Here is a 17356-nt window from a genome sequence, read left to right on the forward strand (position 1 = left end):
AATGGCTATCTTTATAGGATGAGTAGTATTACTTTTTCCCTAGTGGTCAAAATATTTCTATGGGATGATATGAGGGGCATCACATTTCCTAGTAACTATGTTAAATGGTGGTGCAGACTGGCAATCTTGCTGGCTAAGAAATGTATCTTGCAGAAATGGTTGTCCACTGAACCGCTGACCTTGACACAACTGAGGGAAGCAACAAACAGGAGGATGCCAAAGAGCGTCTTTTTCAAACTTTAATCAAGGAGACGTGAAAGATCAAATAAAATTGCCCGACTCTGGCCGAGTTTCGCCACCTGTGGTGGCTGCCTCAGGGGCTTGATAATCAAAGAACAGTGTTCAAGTGATGGTCCGGATAAAATCAACAATGTACATTCAGTTGATTTTATCCGGACCATCACTTGAACACTGTTCTTTGATTATCAAGCCCCTGAGGCAGCCACCACAGGTGGCGAAACTCGGCCAGAGTCGGGCAATTTTATTTGATCTTTCACGTCTCCTTGATTAAAGTTTGAAAAAGACGCTCTTTGGCATCCTCCTGTTTGTTGCTTCCCTACGGTATCACTGGATCGCCTACCCTGCTGTTTTTTGGGTCCATCCTTGACACAACTGAGAAATGTTATACATCAAACGTGTATATTGAATAAATGTATTGAAAAAACAGCATTTGTGAAACAGTAGGAGATACATTTGAGTACTTGTACGAGCGGCCGGATTATTAATGACTTGCATACTTGATGGTCCCATATCTTACAACAGTACTTAGATGGTGGAATTGGCATTAGGGCTCTTAATTTCATGTACAGATGGTTCAGGACCGGGGGGGGGGGGGGGGGGGGGGGATGCCTATGGCTTCTCCAATATGTATTTCTTATTGTGTGATTTCACCTGGTGGTTTGAAGAACTCCCTTCCATCAGGTTGTCTCTGTTTGATGTTACAGTTTTTGGTTTTGGGATATACTAAAATGAGCTTTGTCATATTATTGTAATAAAAATATATCACGCCTGAGTTGAGTGAGATAAGTATACGTACCACTCAGGCTGCTGCTAACTGTATTGTTTTATGAATGTTTTACAGATTTAAACAAAGTTGCAGGGAAGATAAAGAACTGCATGTATGTGGTGGAAGAGACAGAAAGGGATGGAGAATGAGAAAGATAAAGATGAAGAGCTGAGAAAGGATAGAGAAAATGAAATGAAGTGTTGAGATGAAGACTGGGGGAGGACAATGTGGCTAAAAGATGGGCAGGTGGAAGGATGAGAGGAAGAGATATGGAAGGTGAAGAGGGGGAGATGTCAAGAGATGGGGAAATAGAGAAGAACGAGATGGAGAAGAGGGAAAAAAGTGAAATGGGTGCTGACAAGAGGAGGAAGCAGCAGCAGCAGCAGATAGAGAAACCGAAAGACATGAGCTAAAAAAGAGAGAGACTGATGTCAGATAAACAGATCAAGGATGGGGAGTGGAATATCAGAAAAACAATTAAGGGGAGGCAGACAAGTAGAAAGTATTCAAGTCACAGAACAATATAATTAGAGGAGGGGGGAACAGCCTGAAAGAAAAAGTTGACTCCTTCCATATTAAATTATAAATTGCATGTATAACTTACTGCCATTTTTAAATATCTGTAAGAACTAACAAGTGGCACTGTTCTGCTCATGTTAGCTCTACATTCTGTATTCAGTATCTGAAATTTAAATGCAAGTTTTTTTCAAAGGAGGGATAGTGACCTGAAGGCGGTCTCTTGCTGTAACTCCTGCCTTCTCTGCCCAAGCCTCTCCAAAAATCCAAGTACAGTGAAAAGGTTTAGCTATCATTAAACAATTTGATTATAATAAGAACATAAGAAATTTGCATGCTGGGTCAGACCAAGGGTCCATCAAGCCCAGCATCCTGTTTCCAACAGAGGCCAAACCAGGCCACAAGAACCTGTTAATTACCCAAACACTAACAAGATCCCATGCTACTGATGCAATTAATAGCAGTGGCTATTCCCTAAGTACATTTGATTAATAGCAGTTAATGGACTTCTCCTCCAAGAACTTATCCAAACCTTTTTTGAACCCAGCTACACTAACTGTACTAACCACATCCTCTGGCAACAAATTCCAGAGCTTTATTGTGCGTTGAGTGAAAAGAATTTTCTCCGATTAGTCTTAAATGTGCTACTTGCTAACTTCATGGAATGCCCCCCCTAGTCCTTCTATTATCCAAAAGTATAAATAACCGATTCACATCTACTCGTTCAATACCTCTCATGATACCTAATATACACATAAATATGGTGCTGACAGTGCAGGAGTAGGGGAGTAAACGGGAAATATTGATATTCATTTTCTTCCTTTTTCACTGCGTTAATTTCCTTTCATTACTTACAGGCATATAATGTATTTGTATGCATATAAGTATGACTTTGCACATATAATTTATGCATATAAAGTACAATACACATGCACATCCCTACAGTGTAGCACAGTCTAACTGCCCGCATTGGTATAAAGTCTGTAGAGGTATGCTTTATCCACAGACTTTACACTAATTACATGCACTTTCCCTTGGAAAATGATCTCAGGTGAGCCACCCACTCACATTTACATCTGCTAAGGGGTCAGTGTAGGTTTTTTTTTTTATGGGGAAAAAAATTGCATGCACGCTTTTAAAAATACAAAACCATGCCCATAAGAACAAACCTTCACACTGCACGGAAATGTACACACTGCCCCCCCCCCCCCCCCCCCAGCACGCACTTTTACCAGCAAACAGGAAGGCCAATTTATTGAAATAGCCCTTTTCCATGGGCTTTCACCAATGGAAATGGCTTTTATTAATGTCCTCTTAAAGTACACAGTTGTGAAACCTCTCTATCCACCAGTCGTTCTGTGATCCTGAGTCAATTCACATCATCCTGTGCTCCAGCTGAGATTTCTAAGCACCTCTGGGCAGGGACACCGTAACCATGTGGATCATTGTGGACTGACTGAACTCCATGGAAAGTAATTATTTAGTCACTTCTGCGCAGTTCATTTGAAAACAGAGCACCAAGTGAAGGCCCAAAGAATAGGTTGCTATATGAATAACTTCTTCATTCAAGTCTAAGATATTTTTCTTTAATACCTCCTGATGGCATAGTCCATGCCAAAGCAGAGTCAGTCACGTACTCAAATACTAGGTGGAACACATACTAGAAGTCAAAATACATATGTCTATTTTTCTGTACAAAAAGCTATTCTTTGAAACAGTTACCTAAAGCGTATTTGTATTGCATAAAATATGCTTTTTTTTTCTCTAAAGAAAAATAAAGTATCTGCTAGGAATGGTTATAAGAAGAGGAGTTAATTCCAACAGAGTAGCATGGTGTGAGTCAGTCAGTTACTCAGCATGCCTGATTATCCTCATGCTGTGCAGTGCAAGACTCCAGTACTATTCCACAAAGGTCAAGAGATGAGGCAACCAAGTAATAAAGTGTGCCGTATATATTTATACACATACTTACGGACACACTCATAGTATGTGTGCATATAGATATTCACACAGCAAATACACATGCACACGTAATATCATATCCTACATAATATGGGTATCTAACTATGCATTTGACATTAACCTACATCATAAGGTCTCTGAACATCCTTCCCATTTCATATCAACAGAAAATACAAATTCTGTGTTCTATACATCTTATTGATGACAAAGTTATAATACATGTACTATACTATATATCTTCTAGCCACTCAGGAATGCATGCGCAGATGAGGACTATACCCTTCAAAATGCACCAGCCCATCTGTTGACTTGTAATATAAAACTATGAATGTATTGTAAGCTTATATATATATATAGATTGCAATATATACAGTATAACCTTCAGAAGCAGGCAAAATATGGAAAAAGAGAAAGATGTCGCACTAGTCCCTGCATAAACAGATGCTCATTATCGGCTTAAAGGTGGAAATGTTTATGTACATCTCAGTTTCTGTTTTCTGGGTAAGTAAACTCTCAATGACTAGATTTTTTTCTTTTTTTTTTTTTAATCAAGAAAAGTCTTATCATACTGTTGTTAGTCTACCCAAAATACAAGTTCTTAAAAAAAAATCAACAAAGTACTTTGCCTTTGGAAGGGCCCTTTGTAGTATGAAAAGCTCATCTCTTAAAACATTCGACAGCCGAATAAAAGAATCCTTGCTATCTATCCACTTTCTGGGTTTTCTTTCAAGAATTGGTTCATAAAAAATGAACAAGGAAGTACCGCATTTAAAGCGACAGACACTTGACTAACCATACAGTAAGCTAAACAACTTTTCTTGTTGCAAAATCCACTCTGCTTTCTATTCAAAATCTTTCTAAAAGCTTTACAGATGGGAGAAGAAAACCATTTTTTTTTAAACAGAAGCAAAAAAAACCTAAACAAAACATTAGCCAAGGGAGCCTCGACAGCAAGTGTTACCTCTGCGTTCGACGCAGCCGGTTTCCACTCCTCAGGTGAGGCAAAGTAAAGTTGGAGAGAACGGTCCAGAAATTGGAATCTGACATAGCTAGTTTTTAGGGGGGGGGGTGGGCAAGTAAGGGGGATTTTCTCTTCAAGTCACTGAAAGTTCAAGATTGATCGTCAAAACACTGCAGTGGTGTAATCATAATGGTCGAACGGCTCCCTTCCAGCAGAGAAAGTGGAACATCAGATAGCACCTCGCAAAAAACGCAGTCATTCTGGTAGGGGGGGAGGGCTTCAGTTAACATATACATCCTTCTCCAGGGCTCCGTAGACTTCTCCCCTCATGCTGGCATGCCGTTTGGGATTCAGGTACTGCCAAGCCTGTAAAGAATGATTAGATTACACTTCTCCAGCCGGGTGCTCTGCTGAAAATGCTGCCTTCTCCATGCAAGCCAGACTAAGGTATTCTGTCATCTGCTTGGCAGCTACCATTCAGATATTCCCCAGAGGGGGGAGTGGAAAATATTTTTTAGCTATGTCACCGGACTGTAATGTATGTGTGTGAAGTCCTTCCTGCCTTTTTCTTACCGGAGCACAACACGTAAAATCAGTAACTAATTTTCTTTTCATTTTACCCTTTTGATTTCAATGTAAAAAATATAATGAAATACACAAAAGTGCTCAGGGCACCGCACCCCCCCGCTCTACATGCAACTTTGAAATGAACTCTTCTTCTTCTGGAGTCTTTTAGAGAACTTAAACCTGTCACCTTTGATCTCTTTCTTCCAGGGATGAGACTGGGATTACTGGATTCTTTTGCAGTGCACACAAACAGGTGGACTAAATATGAGAATCTTTAAAAACCTGCATTCACTGGCCATCTCATTTTCAACATATTGGCTGGCAGTAGTGTAACATGGCTTGTGCAGCACGGACTTGTGGGAACACGCAGCATGCAGTAATAAGCTGGTTCTGCACGGGCTGCAAGAGTGAAGCTTATCTGTTCTTTTATCTGATGTCTTACAGGCCATTTCAAATGCCAGAGCTAGACGTACAAAGTACAAGGTTGAAGATCACCTGCACAAGGTTGACTGCCAGAGCTGTAGCCAGGCAATTTGGCCCCTATGGTCAAGTGAAAAAAAAAGGCACCCTCATACTGTGCATAACACATCAGCGTGAGCTGGAAGACTGTTACATTTTTTAAAATGTAAACACTATTATAATCTATAGGCCAATATAAGTGTGACCTTGGTCCCAAAATGTGACTCTCAGGTCTCTAAGAATGTGATCCTTAACCTCTACAAGAACTGACCCTTAATCCTTGTTACATGAGATATAAAAATATTTCAGAACAGCTGATGAATAGAATACCATCCAATAATTAAAAACTCATATGCAAATTTTTAAAAATTTCCCCCCAAAATATTTCAGAACAGCAGACAACCAATAATTAAAACTATTATGTAAAAAAGAAATCATTAACTTTCCATACCGGAGAACTATTAAGAACATAAAAACATAAGAAATTGCCATGCTGGGTCAGACCAAGGGTCCATCAAGCCCAGCATCCTGTTTCCAACAGAGGCCAAACCAGGCCACAAGAACCTGGCAATTACCCAAACACTAAGAAGATCCCATGCTACTGATGCAATTAATAGTAGTGGCTATTCCCTAAGTAAACTTGATTAATAGCAGTTAATGGACTTCTCCTCCAAGAACTTATCCAAACCTTTTTTGAACCCAGCTACACTAACTGCACTAACCACATCCTCTGGCAACAAATTCCAGAGCTTTATTGTGCGTTGAGTGAAAAAGAATTTTCTCCGATTAGTCTTTTGATTTCCAGTCACCCTGAGATTGTTGTAGTTGAGTGTGTGCACAAACTTTCTCCTCTCTCTCCAACATGCACACAACACACGTTCTCTATCTCTCACACAAACACAATTTCTCTCTCTCTCACACACACACGTTCTCTCTTTCTCTTCACACAACATATAAACTCTACCTCTTTCTCACAAATACACACACAAATATCTCTCTCTCCCCCCTCACGCGCACACACACGTGCTCTCTCTCTCTCTCCCTTCCACATGCTCTCTCACACAAATATGCTCTCTTTTACATACACAGGCTCTCATACCAGCAGCTGCAGTCCAGCCTCACACCAATGACTCTAGACAGTACAAGGAGAGAAGCTGCTGCACTGCCTGCAAGAAGCTTGTCCTCTTCATCTCCTTCCTATGCTGCTCCTATCATAACTGAGTGAGAAAAAAGCACGTAGCAAATGCTTCTCTGCTGCATCTGTGCACTCGAGGGCCTCTTGCCTCTTAAGCAGGGCCATTGCAAGGATAGTGAGTGCCCTAGGCAACTTCTGCACCCCCCCAACCCCATTCGCGACGCCCTCGCTGGTCTCGGGCCCGACTCCTCCTACTTTGTTCACGCCACCCACTGTATGCTTCAGCCCGATGAATCTCTACTCCTCTTTGCCGCAAACAGCTCCGCTTGCAGCACCACCTGGTGGTTCTTTAGCGCCCCTAAGGGTCGGTGCCATAGGCGACAGTCTAAGTTCACCTAATGGATGCGCCGGCTCTGCTCCTAAGTATGACAGTGTCTCAACTGCAAGGGAGAAGGGGATGGAGATGTGTGCCCTAGCATCCCTATTGCTACCTGGTTCCTGCTGTTTAATCTGCCTCGCCTCCTTTCTAGCTTGACACAAGGGCCAGATGGCAGCCAGCCTGATTAGAGCCAGCCCAGTCTGACACTTCTGGGACCATGGCACTTTGGGCATCCATCTAGTGCTTCCACTGGCCCTGCCCAGGCCTACACCAGTATCCTCCTCGTCTCCTCCAGGCCTCCACCAACATCCCTCTAACCCATCAATGTCCCCCTCTCAGGTCCAGTCTCCCTCTCAGGCCAGCACTGTACCCCCCACCCCTTCCCTTCCAGGCCAGCACTAGTGCCCTCCTTTCTGTTCCTGTCTCCTCTCCTTGATACCAGCCATTAGCATCCTCCTCTCTCCCCCTCACCCAGGGACAGGGCACCACTAACATCCCTCACCCCCACCCCCAGCAACATCCCCCTTCTTATGTTAAATATCTGTCAAGCGTTTTCCTACCAGGTTGTGGCCCCCTGCTGCACTGCTCTCTGTCTCCATTCAAAAGCCTCCTTCTGTGGCAGCTGCGGCCCACGGTAGCTCCTACTCTTCCCCGTGCTCTCTTGCTCCCTTTTTCTCAGAAGGACTGCAGCAGCGTGCCGGTGCAGACTGGATTGGCAGGGGGGTCCCTCTTTCTGCAGGAAGCAGCGCCTGCCTCACTGTTCACTCTGCCTCCTTGGCCTGCACATGCTCAGCTGTTTGCGATCGCGCTTACAGCGCATCCTAAGCGCTAGTCCTGGGAGGGAAGAAAGGAGGAAGCTGCAGTAGCCACGGTACTGCATTATAGGCCTTGTTCTGGAGTGGAAGTCACCACAGCAGGCCTGGTGGCGGAGGTGCCTTTCGGCAATGGTGCCTATGGCCATGACCACATTGGCCATAAACTAGCTACGTCACTGTTGACTGCTACACCTCAGAGCTAATTGGAAAGGCAGATCACAAATGTGTCAAATACATTTTAAAAAATGTAAATAATACAACCAGAACTCACAATCACACCAGATAGTAAAAGCAGCTGCTGGAATAAGTCAGTCTTTTGCTGGCCAGGCATTGACTGGGTGTAAAGTACTCTAAAAAAAGTCTGGTGGATGTTATCCTACATCTATTAATCTATTACAGCACAGTCCCTTCAATGAATTCATGACCAGGAAAGCAGAATAATTACTGTCATCTGTACATGAACATTCAATTTTTACTGTTATTGGTTGCAGGTTTACGAGCAGTGAAGAGTCGCTCCCTGCTTCCTAAAGAAATATCTCTGTCCATTCCCAGGAAGAAGGGAGCTGGCTGAATGGGCTAGTTCAAAACCTTTATTCACAAGCAAAAAAAATTAAAAGCCATAACAGTCAACTTTCAAAACATTTCTATGCAAATATGCCCAAATACATTACATAAGGAAACTGTATTAATGCATGCACCAGAGTTATGCATGCTAGTTATACAATATAACATCCAGAGTAAATAGAATATGTAATATGTTTGTAGTAAGTAAATAACTTACATCAAACTTGCTGTTAGGCATCTGTGAAACACAAAGACGTGGTTAGGCTACCAATTTGCAATAAGCAACACCTTCCAAGGGTTTCACCTGGCTCTCACGGCTCAGGTCTCTCGGGCACCATTCCTGGGGGGGCTTTAGAACTGATTTGCTCTACTTTGGCACAACTGACAGGACACACCAGTTTCCAGGCAAGCTGGGCAAAAGTACAGTCTCGGTGTTTTGCTCTGGCAAATCACCAAGAGGTGTTCAGTGACATAACCGTGTCACCCACCACACCAGCACAATCTAGTTTCCAAGTCCAGCAGACACAGAAACTTAAATGCTACGTCTAAGAAAACTATTTTGGTTTCCAAAGTTGCATCAAAAAATAAGAGGTTAAAAAAAAAAAAAGATATCTGCCCCTGCCAATCCTTAAACCTGCAACTGTGCAGGGGGCGGGGGAAAGATGTGTTTTATTCCTGGGCATGACACCAGGGTTTCCATGTGCGCTTGCACTGATCTGTCACGGCTCATGCCTGTCTGGCACTACTCCTGATAAAGCACCGGTTTCCAGGCAAGCTGCTCAAACTGTACAAGCCAGTGCATTGCAGATTCCTACAAACATTTCCCTGACTTTCAAAAGGCTTACATTTTTGCCATCCACAGACAATTTTAACCCCATCCCCTAACTGCTCATTTAATATTTCAATAACTCATTTTACATACGAATACGGCAATGAACCTCTGATAATACAGGTGGAGATGATGGGGACAGTTTATCAATTAAATCCTGTGTTCTCAAATAACTTTGACATTGGCTGGTTTCTGGAGGTTGACTGGAGATAAGAAAACCTCTTTTTTTGTTTGCCTTTTCTATTTCTCCCTTTAAAGGTCATTTCCCAGGCCTCATCAGGATACAGTATCTCTGTTCCCTTTCACTACAACAGGGCCTGCATTGTCTGGCTATAAAGGCAATATCTGTTATTAATTGATTAGGATGTACTGACAGCTGTTTGGCAATTTAGAAAACAGCTGGACTGAATGGACCTCTGATTTTTTTTTTTACACAGCCTACCCAACCTTGTAAGACAGATTTTGTGGGAATTGCCTGGCATAAACCAGTGATAATCATTCCAGGTCCTGAAGGGCCCACAGAGTGGCCTGGTTTTCATGATATTCACAATCAATATACTGTATATCTTTGCCAACATACATATTTGCAAATATTTGATCTAAAAATCAGTTTAACTTACATATCATGGCGATCATGAAAAAACAGACTTGGCTGAAGTTCTGAGGGGACCACAGTAAATACAGTGCTGAGAAAAGGTTTATGAATCCCAAGAACAGTGCTTTTGTCCATGGGAAAGGAGAAAGGAAAACTGGGGAAGCCACCTAGGGCCGTGGCCTTGCCACCTGCAGAACCTATGAAAAGGCAGCAATGCAAACATTACACTGGTCTCTGGAGTGCCAATACACCCCCTACTGGGAGAACAGAACAAGCTGGACTGCTACAAATCCCTATAGAGAAATTAGACCTAGCAGAATACTGTACCAGTCAGGGCAAAAAGATGGTCTAACAGGCTTTCAACTGGGGTCTGCCGGGTCAGAGGCCTGTGCCCCATTTGAGAGGCCATGCAATGATTTAAACTGAGGCAGCCTAAGACCTGAGTTAGCCTGGGCCAATGACATCCCCTCCCCCCCAAATGAGGATCCAGATTAGTCCTCAGGTGTTCAAAAAGGGGTTGCTGGAAAAACCCAGGATTCTGGCAACTTGATGGTTGAAGGTGCAGATTCTGACAACTTGATGGCTGAAGGTTGCACCGTAGGAGTTGGGAGGTGAAGCTCTAGTGCCTGGGGTTGTGCTCTAAACCTGAACTGGAATATCGGTGAAGCAAAGCAGTATGATGGGACCTGGACTCAAATGCAGCGAGTAGTAAATTACTGAACTGGGTTTAGTGCTACAGTTAAGCTCAAGATGAATGGAACCTGTGCTTTGTGTATCCCTTGAAATAGACTACTAAGGAGAAGCTAGGTGTGTGTCTGGGGACCTTACCATGACAATACCTCACCTCTGTCACACATGCAGAACAGACTGACCCTCAGCAAACATAGAATAAGGGACCACAAATTAAAAATAGAAATATGCAAACAAAATCAGAACTGAAATCCACGAGAAGCCAGACTCTGCATACAGTGCAGTGCAACACCAAAGAAATAGAAACAGAAATGCATTTCTTCCTATACTGGAGCTAAGTCTCGGGTTCTACAATGTTTTTCATTTCTCTTCCATGATCTCAGCAGAAGAAAAGGGTTTGTAAAGCTGCCGGGTGGGTGAGAGGTTGGAGGTGGAATAGGGAAGGAGGGAGGGAGGGTACGTTGGGAGGGGGAGGCTTCAGAGCCAGTGACCTAGTTTTATTATTAAAGACTACCTGGAGGAGTTTGTAGGGGAACCCACCAAGCTCTTTTATATATATATATATATATATATATATATATATATATATATATATATATACACACTGTATTGGCTGGGAATATGGGAAATGGGCCCCAGGCTTGCATGTCAATTATTATTTTTTTTTTTATATATATATTATTGCCACTTAATTGGCTCTATTATTTTGAAGATAGCTGGTTAAGTCAAAGGTTAGCCGGCCACACGTAGCTGGATAACTTTAGGACTATTCTGAGGCATGCTTGAAGTTAGCCAGTTAACTTGGTCGGATACAGTTTCATATTGGCTAAGTTAGATCCACCCCGGATTGCCCTCCCCGCCCCCGAGCAATTCTTATTTATCAGGCTAAACTTTAGTTGGATAATGACCTTCCCAGCTAAACTTTAGCTGGTTAAGTGCCCTAGACATTCAAAAGTAGGCATTTAGGAGGATAACTCACATGTTATCTGGCTAAATACCTTTGAATATTTACCTGAATAAGACTAATTCAGAACCAGTGTGTGTGAAAGAGTAAGCGAACCCCTAGATTCCGTAACATAATTAATTGGCTGTTTAGAATAGGTGCTTAAATAACTGGGAAACAAGTAAACCATCCTGTAGAGTAAATTTGCATGACTGAGTTTGAACATCCTGTCCTATATAAAGGTACTGAAGGTTTTGAATTTGGTCTTCACCATTAAACTTAATAGGAACTCATCATGCCATGAACAAAAGAAATTTCAGAGGACATATGGAAAAAAAGTAGTTGCTCATCGCTCTCTAGAAAGGTTTACAATTTAATTCCTAAGGGGTAGATTTTCAAAGGGGTACGCGTGTACCCCCTGAAAACCTACCCCAAACCCCCCCTGCGCGCGCAGAGCCTATTTTGCATAGGCTCGGCGGCGCGCGCAAGCCAAGGGATGCGCATAAGTCCCGGGGCTTGCATGGAGGGGCGTGTCGGGGGGCGTGCCGTGAGTGACGCGGTGTTTCGGGGGCGGGCCGCGAGTGACGCGGCATTTCGGGGGCGGGACCGGGGGCGTGGCGCCGGCCCAGGGGCGTGGTCGAGGCCTCTGGACCAGCCCCCGGGTCGGGTGATGGCGCGCCAGCAGCCCGCTGGCGCGCGCAGATTTACACCTGCTTTCCGCAGGCGTAAATCTGCCAACAAAGATTGGGGGGGTTTAGATAGGGCCGGAGGGGTGGGTTAGGTAGGTGATGGGAGGGGAAGGTGAGGGGAGGCGGAAGGAAAGTTCCCTCCGAGGCTGCTCCGAAATCGGAGCGGCCTTGGAGGGAACAGGCAGCGCGCGCTGGGCTCGGCACACGCAGGTTGCATAAATGTGCACCCCCTTGTGTGCGCTGACCCCGGATTTTATAAGATACGCGCGGCTACGCGTGTATCTTATAAAATCCAGCGTACTTTTGTTCGCGCCTGGTGCACGAACAAAAGTACGCCCGCGCGTACATTTATAAAATCTACCCCTAAATATTTGGGGCTCCATCCATCCAATGTCAGACAGTCTATAAGTGAAAAAAGCTGAAGCTGAGCCAAAAGAAGGTCATGAAGCAGCAAAATGACCCTAAACATTAGAGTATATCTACTACAGAGTAGCTGAAGAGATTTTGTGTTTTAGATTGGCCAAGTCAAAGTCCTAACCTAATCCCTATTGAAATGTTGTGGCAAGACCTGAAATGAGATGCTCATGCAACATCACACACTTGAAATAGTTCTATATGGATGAATAGGCCAAAATTCCTCAAGAGCGATGTGACAGACTGATCAACAGCTAAAGGAAATGTCTAGCTGAAGTTATTGCTGCTCAGGGAGGTGTCACTAATTACTGAATGAAGAGCTCACATGCTTTTTCACACAAGGATACTTATTGAATATTTTGTTGAATAAATAGTCAAAATATATCCTTTTTGTCCAAGTTATTTCTTCAATAATGTTATCTTTCTCTCTTATCTGAGTTTAGGTTAGGATCTAATCATGTTTTGAGTATAAATTGTGCTAAAATATAGACCATCCTAGGAAGTTAACTTTTTCTCGGCACTGTACCTTTTGGACATACCATTCTTCCTGCATGATCATCAAAACTTTCTACCATTCTTACCAGTCCTCTCAAAGCTAGATACCACAATGGTCCTCCTTGTAGGGTTACCAGATGTCCAGAACTGAATCCTTCTCAATGTCATTGTGTAGCTATGGTCTCTAGAACTCAAAGCGAGGGGCTGAAAAGAATGCTGCCGCCCCTTACTAACCTATACTGCTCTTCTAAGTGGAAAAAAAGGAATCACCCAGGGCTTACTGGTAATGAAACCATAGATAAAATCAGATCTATATTCAGTATGTTGGCTAGCCAGATAATTTGTGATGGATATTCAGTGGGACAAATCTCCAGCTGAATGTACTTGGTTAAAGCTTTCCAGGAAAGCTTACCCAGATAACAATAACCAAAACTGGCTATATTCAAAATATAGCCAGTTAGGAATATAAAAATTAAAAATTCAGGGCCAGTAGACACAATACTCCACACCAAACAATAAGTAAAAATTATGTCCAGTAATAGCACACAAAGACCCTCCCCCAAGCCCCTGAAAATAATTAAAATAAGTTGCACACCATAGCAGCCCTTTCTTCCCCCAAGCCCTTTCCTAATTCACTTTCCACCCTACCCATAACACCTATCCCAATCCTTCCACCTACCCGGAATCCTTCAAAATTCTCAAGGCCACCGGGAGTGAAGTACATTCTTACTGATCTTTATCAGCAACATGGGTGGTGTATGTTACCAGGTTTGCTGTCATGTAATACTCTGATAGCAATGCTGGACACTACTGGGAGTGGTAGAAATGTACTGCATTCACAGAAATCTTGGGGGTTCCAAGGGGTCCACAGCCCATGTGGTTGGAAGAGGAGGGGGCGATCATCATGATGCTATGGTTCGCAACTTATTTGAATTCTTTTGGGGGCCTTGGGGGATGCCTATCAACCATAATAGACCATCATTTTTACTTATTTATTTATTTTATTTTATTTATTGGTTTTTATATACCGCCGCTCATCAGAGATATCGCGTCGGTGTACAGAGAACAAAAACATACGCTGGAGCGTTTTACATGAAACAAGAATAATAGTTTAAATCTTATACAAAGCAACTAATACAAAATAAATCTTATATAAAGCAGCTATTAAAACAGAGCTATAACTTAAAACATATTTATGAGGTAACATATAAAGCAAAGATTAGCGGAAAAAGGTGGGGAGGCTGGGAGGGAAAAGAATAATAGTTTAAATCTTATAAAAAGCAACTAATAAAAAAACAGAGCTATAACTTAAAACATATTTATGGGGTAACATATGAAGCATAGATTGGCGGAAAAAGTGGGGAGACAGGGAGGGAAAAATATATAATTTGGGAGAGACGGCCAAAAAAGGTGTTGAAACTTGGAGAAAGCATATGGGTGAAAAGAAAAACACGAGTAGGGAGGCGTAGCGAATACATTATGAATGGAGAGAAAAGCATAGTTAAGGGAGTGTAGAGATTACATAAAGGGTTATATGGGGTGCAAAAGTAGCAAAGATGAACGTGAGAGAGTGGCATAATATAAGAAAATATTTATTATGGAAGGGGGGGGGGGAGGTAAAAAGTGGTAGAGCGTGCAGGAATCATGTGTAGGCTTGGGTGAATAGCCATGTCTTGAGTTTTTGTTGAATATCTTGGGAGATAGTTCAAGACGTAGTTCAGTAGGCATGGAATTCCATAACGTGGAGCCAGCTAAGGAAAGGGCACGGGCTTTGGTAGATGCATAATTGAATAGTTTGGGAGAAGGGGTTTGCAATGTGGCTAGGAATGGATTTCTAGTGGGTCTGTTAGATGTATGCAATTGTAAAGAGTTAGAGAGCCAATTCATTTCAGGACTGTGGAGGGCTTTGTGGATGAGGGATAGTGCCTTGTGTTGAATGCGATATTGAATGGGGAGCCAGTGTAATCCCTTTAGAATAGGGGTAATATGATCCTTTGAGTTAGTGAGTATACGAGCGGCAGTATTCTGCAGGATCTGTAGAGGGTGGACAGAGTTTTTAGGCAGGCCTAGTAGGAGTGCATTACAATAGTCAATTTTTGAAAAGACCATTGCCTGGAAGACAGTGTGGAAGTCGGAAAAGTGGAGTAGAGGTTTAAGTTTTTTGAGTGTGTGGATCTTGAAGTAGCATTCTGAGTATTGTGTTAATAAATTTTTTGAGTGTCATTTGGTCATCTAAGTATGACTCCTAAATCCTGGACTTGATGAGAGAATTGGGTGTAGGGTGAGGTTGTAAGTATTGTAGGTGTGGTGAGTAAGGGTGTGGGAGGAGATATAATCATGAGTTCCGTTTTTGTGGTATTAAGGGCAAGTTGGATGCTACTTAAAAGGTTGTCAATAGTGGTAAGAGTGGCATCCCAGATTTCAAGAGCTTTCAGTATAGAGTCAGTTATAGGAATGAGGATTTGTACATCATTTGAAGAGTGGGGGGATTGGGACTGCTGGCATGGATTTTTTTTTTTTTTACTTAATCAGCTATATTTTGAATATAGCCAATTAAGATTCAAATTATTTGGGTACACCTGGATAATTTTAGGACTGCTCTAAGCAATCCTAACTTTATCCGGTAACTTAATCAGATAACACTATTATCTGGCATACTTACCCAGATAAGTTTGGTCCACCCTGCCCTGAAACACTCCAGACCACCACCCCCAACTTATCTGGCTAAATTATTCGCTAGCTAAAGATTTATCTGGATAACTCAAGGGGGGTGGTCATATAGGCAGGAAATTAAAAACCCCAAAGTTTGTCCGGCTAAGCACTACCTTAGCTGGACAAACTCCTTTGAATATGAACCTCAGTATTACTCATGGATTTTTGTAGTCTGAAGTGGGGCTGTAAAAAAGGGGAAACATCTGTTATAGGAAACATCACAGAATTGAAACATCCTCCAAAATCTATTTCCAATAAAGAGTTTTCTAGTTAATAATGGGTCAGGAAGAGTAATTTATGGCAGTGACTTTGGTCTTCAGATGCACACCAAGCTTGCCTACATCTCTTACAACATTCTGTATCCCTCTACTAAGCAGAATAAACACAAAATGGGAAGGAATCTCTATCAGCTCACTGTCACCAAGTGGGTTATGGATGTGGTGGCCACATTTCTATGCCCTGCCACGTTCAGCATCTATGAAGACAGAATCCACCGGGTGACTGCAAATGTTGTAGTGATGCCCTGGATGAAATTCTCCAAGGTAGGTATGCCAGAGACGAAGCCTTTGTGATGGACAGAGGAGGCTTCATTTCCCACTGCCCCTAACCTTCCTGTTACTGAGCATAACGGTAGACAGGTGGGCTATAAGTAACTAATACTGTTGGAATTACGGGGGAGTAGAAGATTTGATCTTCCAAGTAAGAAAAAAGTGTTCACTGAAATCTTAACAGCCAGAGTTGCACCTTTAAGGGCAGCAGAGCTGTTAACAAGAAGACAGTGGTAGGAAAAGATATTTTTTCAGCACTTTTCAACTCAAGTATAAAAGTACCTAGAGAGTGGTTCAATTTAGCTTTCAAGTCCATCCGTTTGGGGAAATGCTAACTTCCACAAAAATTCACCAATCGGGACCAGACATAGGGAAGGGATTGTGAAGCATGGTTGTAGTACCCATCCTTTTGAAAATGTTCTTGATTCATTAAGGGCGAGAATTTTCAGCAGGGTCAAAATTGAAATGTACTAAAAACAAATCCATGCAGAAGCACAGTTTTCACTTCCTCGCTTAGTCTGATAATCTCCTATGCCTCCAGGTCATCATGCTTTGTATCTTCATATGGCTTAGGTGATTATTTTTTACATCAGAGAAGTTTTCTGTGTGTTTTCATTCTGTTTTCCCTCCATTTTTTTCCTATGGAGAAGTGGTGCATCACAGCATAATTAAATATGGCTGAATGGCGATTGTACATTCAAACATTATTGTAAGGAGCCTGAAACAGTAGTGTTAGATATCAGTGACCAGCCTAAAAACTTGAAGAAAGGGGATCTATTTGACTTTGAGAATCATGGAGCGTTTGGAAGCTTCTTCAAAAACATAGGCTATGAATATGCTTACTCACCAGAAATGGCAAATATATTTTTCTTTTCCTTCCTGCTAGACCAGTGTGGACCAATGGAATATCTTGTTCCACAGCTGCCAGAAATACAGACCACACTTCTGTTTTTAACTTTGTGTGCCTCTGCTGCTGGCTATAAGAGGGGTGTGGGTCTAGACAGTTGCCAGCAGTCTCTGTCTCCAGTAGCGAGGCAACAGAGGTCTTACAAAAACAAAAAAAGGAAGAAAAACCTT

General features: G+C 42.5%; 1 protein-coding gene across 6 annotated transcripts in view; it reads right to left on the reverse strand.

Moving 5' to 3' along the window:
- MAST4 (microtubule associated serine/threonine kinase family member 4) overlaps positions 1–17356 on the reverse strand; it is a 963205-nt gene that overhangs the window by 305931 nt on the left and 639918 nt on the right. Inside the window, exon 1 of one of the 6 annotated variants that reach the window (XM_029575945.1) lies at positions 4446–4875. The exons of the other annotated variants lie outside the window; for them this stretch is intronic. Within the exon in view, the coding sequence (XP_029431805.1) occupies positions 4446–4531 (86 nt within the window). The 5' untranslated portion in view covers positions 4532–4875. Of the gene's footprint in view, positions 1–4445; positions 4876–17356 lie in introns of those variants that run through there. 6 annotated transcript variants of the gene reach the window in all.

The sequence above is a fragment of the Rhinatrema bivittatum genome, chromosome 1 (assembly GCF_901001135.1).
Source record: "Rhinatrema bivittatum chromosome 1, aRhiBiv1.1, whole genome shotgun sequence".
Lineage (NCBI taxonomy): Eukaryota > Metazoa > Chordata > Amphibia > Gymnophiona > Rhinatrematidae > Rhinatrema > Rhinatrema bivittatum.